Below are 9618 nucleotides of genomic sequence, written 5' to 3'. Positions count from 1 at the left end.
CTGTCTCTCTCCCTCTCCTTCCTTATTATACTTTGTCTTTAGATCTCTGTCTTTTCTCTTTGTAATTTTTTTTATTCTTGCTAACTTTCACTCTCACACGTACCGAAAAAGAAAAAAGTCCTAAAAACAATAACCCGCCACCACCAACCATCGCAGCCCACGACTCCTTCTGATCCGGGCCTCGCGTGATGGATGGAGGTGCTGCTTCTTGGGGGATCGTGTTAAGATCCAGGGTCAGAAGCTTCCCATGCCGGGCTGACCCACAGCGCAGCACGCTCTTCATACGGAGGTTATGGTCCAGCGTCTCGGGCCGTGTGATCACCAAGCCTCACTCCCACTTAGGGTCAGAGCAGAGAGGCCGACGCTAGCCTGGACAGCGAAAGTCTGCTGGATTTCAAATTGTTTTTGGCTGCGTATGTGCAAGCCTTATTTAAGCAAGCCTGTCCAGTATTGGAGTTTGGCTTTTTTTTTATCTCCCTGTTCTACTGTATTACTGGATCCACGGCTCAAACCATAACTTAGCCTATGTTTGATGGATGAGAAGCTGCATTACAAGACTGCGATAAGTGATACATCTGCAATTAATATCTGTTGAAACCACCTTTGTGTCATTTCAAATGAAGGTGCATTTCGTTTGAATTGATCAACGGAGAAGTCTGTGCCTAATAGCCGTTATGACTTAAGGTTGCCTTGATGAAAACGCAATTTCCAATGCTGGAGCTGTCATCCTGGAAAAGACTAGGGATGCTAGTCTAGAGCCTGCATTATTGATCAAACCTAGTCAGAGACAGACGCTTCTAAGGAGCTTTCACTCATCAGCCTTCCACAGTTTCCAGTGGCACCATTTTTCAACCCGGGGCTCTTAATGTGAAACAATTGCACTGGCAAGAATTGGTCTCTGTCGGGTTGATGCTGTTGACCGGCTCAGTGGAGATATTGGTTCATAGTGCTGAACCACTAACCAACGTTGCTATTATTGGATATTTAAATTGGCAAGCAGTCGAAGTAGACGAAGAGCAACATACTGTATTTACATGTAGATGACTGATGACTCAAGAGTCATTTCCTTTCATTGCACCAACATGCAAGACGTGATGTAAAAATATCCCTCCAATCAAACTGCTCTCTGGAAGCTAATCTCTCAGACACGTGTGTCCCCCCCCCCCCCCATTCCCTCCAAGGTAGCACTGCTAGATCTCTTCCTGAACAACGAATCTCTGCTCCTTCTCACAGAGGAAATGTACTCTTAGGACTAAGTGGCCGCGTACAAACACACAGATACTTGAGAGACTGGAGGAGCAAAAGACTGGGCTTCTGTAACTGACATCCACAGGATCTCTCCTCCCCTCCGTGGTGATGTCAGTGGAGGAGGCCACGCCATGAACCAACCCCTTTATTCTTTTTCATTTACAGCCAAAGCCATGTTCTGTGGTCGAGTATAATGTTAGACTCGAGACTCGGCAAGGCATATTTCAAAATGTCGGACCAGTCTGATTTATGTGGGAGTTCCAGCGCTGCTCTAGAAGTATGCAGTGGTAGCTCCAGATGATTCCCTTTGTGCACTTTGTGTGTCTATGCCTTTTTCCCCCATGTCTTTGTTTTCGTGCCGTCCTTTCCCTACGATTCCATTGACAGTTTATTGATCATTCATACAGAGATGCTAAACTTCGATTCAAAAGATTCTGGCCAGGTCTTCGAATGCAACATGGTCTTTATTTTTAAATTAGTCATACACTTCACCTTCACAGTGTGGTGTCTTGCACTTAAGGGGTCAAACTTGCAGTTAGATCACTGACTTATACCGACAAGGGAGCAAGCGGTGTTTGAGATCCTTATCGCCAAATAAGGAATAAAGATGTGGCTTTGTCTTTTCCATACTTCCAACACACTGGTTCACATGGGGGGGCAGAGATAAGAGGCAGTTGAGAGAGAAAGGCTGCCTTTGAGTGCTTCTCTTTCATGTCCTTCTTCTCCTCCTTTTCCTTGACACTTGAAGTGTCCTTTAACCATCAGATCAGCCCAGCCAAAGGCTCCTTCTGACGGCCATCCTGGATCAATAGACAAAAGAGCAAAGTGGATGAGTGGGTAATGATGAGAGAGGGACTTTTTCTATTTCGCTTTTTTTGACTCAAGGTTACATCCTGCCTGAAAGACTTTTTGCTAAAGTAGGCTATGTTACTCTTCTTCTAGAATATTTAAGGTTTGTTGTTTTTCATGACAAGCTATGGCCCAGGGGGAGGCTGAATTGTTTTGATGCCTTCCTTTGGGGTACTTCAGACAGCCCGAGTGCACTGCTCATCCACACTTGTTTTTGTTGTAGAGGTGTTATCTCTCCTGGGCTTCTCGCTCCCAGGTCTTGGAAACAGCGGTGGTAGTAGTAGCAGCATGGAAAGCTTGCAAAAGTCACTTCCCTTTTGCCTTAGCCGCCGGACACAAAAAGTGCCCTCTGGTTTTTCCTATATTCAAATGTACTCACCAGCCACTGAATCATTTGAGATTCAAAACCAGGTGTACGTGTAGAGATTTGAGACTATTGAGATACCTTTTGTATCATACCCATCGGAGGACAGACATGAGCTGAACGCCTGCACCCCCACCCCCCGACCCCCCACCCCCCGCGCGTCTTTGAACAAACAAGTCTTTTTGGTGAAGGCTGGTGGAGACACCACAGCGGCGCAGCCCGCTATCATCAAATCAAATCTGACAGGCCGAGAGAGGCATAGCCAGCCCACAGCTGCACAATCCCCTGTTCTTCAAACCCCTTCCCTGCGTTCATCCACGATGGGATGAGGGCTTGTTTTAAACACAGGGCCAAAGGGCAGCTCGGCAGCCGATGCTCCGTTAGATGCTTACCACGTGACAGAAGCGTCTGCGCCGCGTCTTATGGTTGATAGTGGAGCAGCTTTCAAAGGAATATTCACAAAGGATATAGGGGAGAGAGAGCAACGGAGAAACAAACAGAATATGAGATATGAGGCGGAGGGATAAGTCATCCGTGTGTAGACAGTCCAGTGTCCCATTGAACCTGTTCCCAAGTCATTTCAGGCAATTAGCCATGCAGCCACAATATGAATGTCACATTTGTTTGGAATCCGCGACCATGGCAACCGCGTTTACCCCTGATGGCTAACGGTGCTAATGATTTCTCGCCTGGCCCGATGGCCTCCCAGGCGGGGGGGCAGCCCGCGGAGGCTCGGCCCCTACGGTGGTCTCTTCAGTGGGGGGATCTCCACTGGTGCGGGGCCGGTGGGGGTCCGCAAGGGGGGGGGGGGAGGGGGGTAGGGGGGGGCGGGGGGGGAGGGGCACATCGACACACGTTCCACTTCACAGCCCTCCAAAAGAGGCTTCTCTTCACTCCAGCCCCGAGAGGGGAAGGAGAAGTGTTCCACTCGGTAACCCCTCTGCAAACACCCACACACACAGACACACACAATGACAGAACCACACACACACACACACACACACACACACACACATATGCATTCAACCCCTACCGCCCCCCCCTTCCCATGCACCTTGCCCCTGTGCCCTGACCACTGGCCTACTCGCCCTTTCAGCTAAGAGGGACAATGGGCCGCTTTCAATGGGAGCCGGGGAGAGAGAGAAGGGCCTGTGTCACCCAATTGCCTGTTTGCTGACGGAATCCTTTAAAGCAGCACCTCATAAATCAAAAAAAGGAACATAATGGGCATTGTTCCTGCGAGAGCTACTTGTCCCGCTAACACCCCCTTCCTCGCTCTCCTCCTCTCCTTCTCTCTCTTTATTTCACTCTTTCTCTCTTGCTCCCGGTCTCCCTCTCGCCCTCTCTCTCTCCCCCTCTCTCTCTCTCTCTCTCTCTCTCTCTCTCTCTCTCTCTCTCTCTCTCTCTCTCTCTCTCTCTCACCAGAGCACTCTCCACTGAGTGTGGCTGAAGTCAGACATGGTGGAGTTTGTTTTTTTAAGTGCAAGCTAGAGGGGGGGGGGGGGGGGGGGGGGAGAGTGGTGTAGGGGGGCCCCGGGTTGTTCCGGGGTCTTCCCGCTCTTTCTGACCAACGGCTTTAATGCTCGTCCCTAGCACCCCCATTCACCCCCCTGCCTGCCAACCCCCCCCCCCCCCCCCTTCTCTCTCTCCAAATGCGTGATTTATAAAAAGAATTCCCCGCGCTTGGATCACCATAATCTATCACGATGCACATTGTAGCCGGCCGGGCCTCCTCCTCACAGCCCTGCCCCACGCTGCATTGTAATGGCAAAATCGGATTAGGTGGAAAGCCATTCGCCAGCGCTACGTTCAGCTCCGGACTCTCTTTGTATGGTTCTCACACAAGGGATGATGGTGAGAAAAAGGAATGGCTGCCATTATTGCCGTCGTGTCTGGCGCAACAGAAACGAGAGAATGACTCATCGTGTGTTGTTTGTTTACGGTCGAGGGGGTGTTTTGGCTTTGGGGGCGCTTTCACGAGTGCTGTGTAAATAGTCTAAGTGGTTGTAGGGCAACGTTGTTTGGATGTGTGTGCGTGTCCATGTTTTCTTTATTTTTTTCTTTTTCTTCTATTCACCGCTTTCATCGACTTAAGAAATGGTTTTGCTCGGGGAGGGGATCTGTCATGCTTGCATGTAAAAAAAAAACTGCACGCCTTATCTGTTTGGATTTCAATAGGGCTTTAATGAGCTTTTCGCTTTGCCTTCCATTTACCCGCTGATGTGTCAGCAATCAAGCAGATATTATCATAATTAGATTACTGGCGCTATATTAGCAATACATAAATCTGCCAACATTTACATACAGCTTTTTTTGTTTGCTACCACGAGATGTATTTCTCCTTTTTGGTCCCTTTCTGCTGTATTTCTCATAAAATAGGTGATGTTTATTCCACATTCATGTAGGTGTGCACTGATGGAGAGGCAACATTAGCCATGAATTAGCCATGAGCTAGATGGACCTGAACTAGATTCTAGCTTTTAGCCCAGCCGAGGCACTGGGGCAGAATATATGAAAAAAAGCACCCAGGCTCTGAAGGAAGGTGTCCTGTCTACTTTAGAAAATGTCTCCAGTGTTGCATCGCTGTGTTTCATCATGGAAATTGTGTGAATGCGATGTGTATTTCACCATTCTCGCTGAAGTCATCATTATGCTATGGTTATTGCTGCTTCAGCCCTGACAGAGCAGATACTCAATAGGGGACAAGAGGCTAATAGGGGGCTTATCTACAAGTGTGTGTTCACCCTGATACACCAAAGGGCCTAGGTTATCTCTCCCTTTCCTTTTCGCCCTCTTCGGATCATTTCTCCATATTTGCCCTCCCTCTTGCTCGCACTGGCTTGTCTGTCTTGTACTGTCACCTTAAAAACAGCTGGTTTGTTTTATCTCTGGTTGTTATTATGATGACTCCCCTTTCTCCCATTCGACAATCAGCAGTATTGTTTCATTTTTAGGCTAACCGTGCACCTCTGTGCAACTTAATAGCCTTTGCTATAAGCTACGTTCCAGGGTTTGCCCCCATTACACAAACCCCAAACAACTAGTCTGTGGCACCAGTTTCCCCCCTATTGATTACAGTTTTGTGTGTAAAAGTATATTGCAACCTCCATCAACTACTCATTCTTCACGGCTGAACTCTATCTGATTTTGGTCGAGGACAGATTGCTTTCACTGAAAATAGAAAATGTCTTTCAGCTTTGCCGAAGCTGTTTTTACAGTGGCCTACTCTTGGTTTGGCTGTAGTGTAGAGGCAGTGAGCCTGGATTTTGATTGGTTAATGCTATTACATGGGGCGTGTACATTTACATAAAGTGTACTCGACTATAAAACATATAAATAAAAAAATAATATTCTGCCATGATAAGCTTAAGGCATTAAACATCTTATTAAACATCCTGACAAATTAAAAAATGGCAGAACATTTACGTTTGAATAACACGTTAATAATACGTTTGCTGTTTGTGAACAGGCGGAATTGAACTCAAGGTAATCTGAACCGAACACTAAAAATACATGGATGTGATTTCGGAAGTGCAGGCCATGGAAACTAACCCTACTTTTTCCTAATATAATATAATCATTTTATATCAAATTGAAAAACCCTAATGCATTTCCCCATGGATAACTGTTCTGTCAATGGTTAGTGTGCTGTATATCTGATATCGCCCACTTTACCCTCCATGTAACCATCCTCCTCTCCTCCTCCTCTCTGCAGAGAGCTGATGCCCAAGACCCTGGAGGGCCAGATCACCATGGAGAAGACCCCCAGCTACTTTGTGACCCGAGAGGCCCCGGCTCGGATCTCCGCCATGTCCCGGGACACCAAGCTGATCGTGGTGGTGCGGGACCCCGTCACCAGGGCCATCTCCGACTACACCCAGACCCTGTCCAAGAAGCCCGACATCCCCTCCTTCGAGAGCCTCACCTTCAAGAACAGAACCACGGGCCTCATCGACACCTCGTGGAGCGCCATCCAGATAGGGATCTACGCCAAGCACCTGGACAACTGGCTGCAGTACTTCCCCATGGGCCAGATCCTGTTTGTGAGCGGCGAGCGGCTCATCACCGACCCGGCCGGGGAGCTGGGCCGCGTGCAGGACTTCCTGGGACTCAAGAGGATCATCACGGACAAACACTTTTACTTCAACCAGACCAAGGGCTTCCCCTGTCTGAAGAAGGCAGAGGGCAGCAGTAAGCCGCACTGCCTCGGGAAAACCAAAGGACGGACCCACCCCAACATTAACCCAGAGGTGGTGCAGAGGCTACGGGACTTCTACCGGCCCTTCAACATGAAGTTCTACCAGATGACCGGACACAACTTTGGATGGGATTGATAAAAAAAAAAAAAAAAAAAAAGACAGTCAGTGTTTTGTTTTTGGAGTTATTATTGTTTTTTTCCCCATTGTAATTGAATGGCAAGACGTGGAGCTATTGCTATATATATGTAAAATGTACAGAAATCTATTTTATAATAATTTATTTTTATTTCTAAGCAATTAATTCACTAAGCTGCCTAACCATATTTGTACATAGCATCTGGCCCGTTGTTGTTTTCTCTTTTTTTTTTTTTACATTCCTCATTTTTGATTTTCAATTCCTCATGCTCATTTTTCCCCTCTCGGTCCGTGTGTTAACTCGGTAGAGTTTTTTCGGTGCTTCGTAATGCAGATAACATGTGCTGACTGAAGTCAAAATAGGTGAATAATGTAGAAGCACCGTGTTACGGGTACGGCGTGCTCTCGCCGGGCCACGGGAGAACACCCATCCAAGTGCATCTTGATGTATAAATGCATAATCACTTTACCCATTTCTCCAACCCCCCTTCCCCTCTGAGTGCTGTTCCTCAAACAGTCCGTCCTCTTAGCCTTGTGCATTCATGGCTTTGAAACAAGAACTTGCAACCGATTTCCTTGGTCCCCGCATCGGACAAAGTAGCTGATCTAATGCTCTTTTCCACTCAATAACAGGTTGGATCAATACACCGTGATCGATCCTCGTTTTGTCATTCATGCTAAAGTATACGGCTGGCCTTTTAGTCACCGTGTTCCCACCGTCTCCTCCAATCAGTGGCCCATCCATCAAAGGTTAAATCGTATCCTGTTAGCCACGTAAGGCTACCATGTTAACGCTATGCCAATCTGTAAGGTAAGGGTTAGTGCGGATCGATGGGGGGCCTCTGCCCCTCTTACTCCCCCCCCCCCCCCCCCGTTAGAAGCACTGTTTTGTCTCTCCAGGCCCTGCCTCTGTCGGCCACCAGTCATGCCACGTCTCAATCAGATTTGGTGCTCTCGAAGACTACGGCGAATTAGGAATCAGTGTTTCAGATCGAGAGCATGAGGTAGGGCACAGACAGAGAACAGATCAGCTTGGCTGAACCACCATCAGTGCAGAGTCATCTACCGGCCCCCCCGCTTAGATCTCAGACAAGGTATCAAAAGGAAGAGGAGTCTCTTTTGTGAAGTGCTTCTAGGTACACTGGAACGGCCTCAGCTAAAGGGTTGCCACGCCGACCTACCAAGTGTCATTACCGTACAGGAAACACACCATTTATCCATTTGCTTCTCTCCATGTGGTCCACCTAGTTTAGTTTGTTCGCCCTCACAAGCATACTTTCACCATCCCAACCTCTCCACTTGTTGCCAAAAAAAGATGCCATGTTTTAACACAGTTTAATATCTTCACCTACCCCCGCTTTTACAACCCCTGCATCGCTTCTCCTCATCGTCTTTTTACTTGAATTCTTGATATGCAAGAGGGAAAAATAAATTAGTGTCCTCTGCCTTGTCCGTCTCCATCTCCTGTCTAGTGAGAGGATCTCCCCCACCCCCCCCCCGGAGTGACATGCTATCTTGTACTGTGGCTACTATGTTGCTATGCATGCTAAATGTGGTGACTATGACGCAGAAGCAGGGCTCACACACGGGGAAAGGGATGGTGTGGTCAACAAGGAGCCCAGACTGAATGTACACATTTTTCACGGTTTCTACAAAAGAAAAAGTACATTTCCTGAGCTTAGTAAGGTATTCCCTTCTTTTCTGTAGAGAGGTCATTTCGAAGCCGACTCTCAATTGGAATAATAGTAATTGCGTGCCTCCTCAACCGTCATACGTGCAACGCGTGTATTTACCGAGAACCTGTCAGTAACGGCAGATCATTTGAATGTTTTCGGTGGATCAGAGTCGTGCACAACTGCCTTGTGTTGCCTCGAGTTAGCAGAGGGTAAAAGTGGAAGATTCCCTCACCGTAGCTTTACTTTAAGTTACTCTATTCTACTTTCAAATTGTAGCTTTCATTCTGCGTTAAAGAGATTTTAACTCGCAGTCAGAAGGTCCGATAAAGTGATCTTCTTGATCTTCCCCGTCCTCTATTCCTTCCGTGCAATGATGGATTCAAAAAGATATATATTACAGAAAAAGCATTTAATATTGGACCCTCACAGCAAGCTCACTCTGCTTTAACTCTGCCCCGTTTTCTTCTCGCTGAATGCATTCAAATGATGGTGGAGTCGGGGTTGACGGAGGCAGTATCTCGACAGAAAGAAACAGAAAAGAACAGAGAAATAGATGATGCACTCGTGGTGTTCTCATCCATGCTGCTGCATTGCTTATGGTTGAGTTTTATTCAACCCCCATCTCAAGTTCTACAAATGTTAGTGATGTTTGTCCTATCCTCATATAATATGGTATTTAGACTAGGAGATCTGTATGTATAAAAATGAAGAAGACATGTAAATCAAGTATTTTGTGGTATGTACATCAAAGGAATTAATTTTACACGATGCAAAAGCAAAATGGAACAGATGTTTCTAGATGATTAAATACTGAACATTCATAATATTTCTTTTTATGAAGAAATAAATAAAAAGTCTATATTTTACCAAAAACAACGTGCCTTTGACTTTTATTATTATATGCGAAGCAGACACTGTTCATATGTTCATACTTACCCTGATCATACTTAACCTTGGTTTATTACCATACTGTATCGTTAGGCAACATTTGTTAATCACAATCTCGCGGAGTAAGGTTGGAACATGCAGCAGTCTCTTCTCTTTCTCTCTCTCAAGGTTTCCAAATCAACCGCCATATCTCATTATGTGCTGTGGTTCACTGGGTGGTACGCAGGGATGCTGGGTAAAGACAGGAAGTCTGTTTGTC

At 46.7% G+C, this 9618-nt stretch overlaps 1 protein-coding gene across 1 annotated transcript in view; it reads left to right on the top strand.

Moving 5' to 3' along the window:
* LOC311366437 (heparan sulfate glucosamine 3-O-sulfotransferase 3B1-like) overlaps nucleotides 1-9347 on the top strand; it is a 20559-nt gene extending 11212 nt beyond the window's left edge. Inside the window, exon 2 of the mRNA XM_084485223.1 lies at nucleotides 6177-9347. Coding sequence (XP_084341349.1) covers nucleotides 6177-6795 — 619 coding nt within the window. The 3' untranslated portion in view covers nucleotides 6796-9347. The remainder of the gene's footprint in view (nucleotides 1-6176) is intronic.
* Nucleotides 9348-9618: the final 271 nt, after the last annotated feature.

The sequence above is a fragment of the Micromesistius poutassou genome (genome assembly GCF_964030765.1).
Source record: "Micromesistius poutassou genome assembly, chromosome: 21".
In the NCBI taxonomy this organism is placed as follows: Eukaryota; Metazoa; Chordata; class Actinopteri; order Gadiformes; family Gadidae; genus Micromesistius; species Micromesistius poutassou.
The sequence above is the reverse complement of the archived record's forward strand: the minus strand, read 5'-3'. Positions and strand labels throughout refer to the sequence as shown.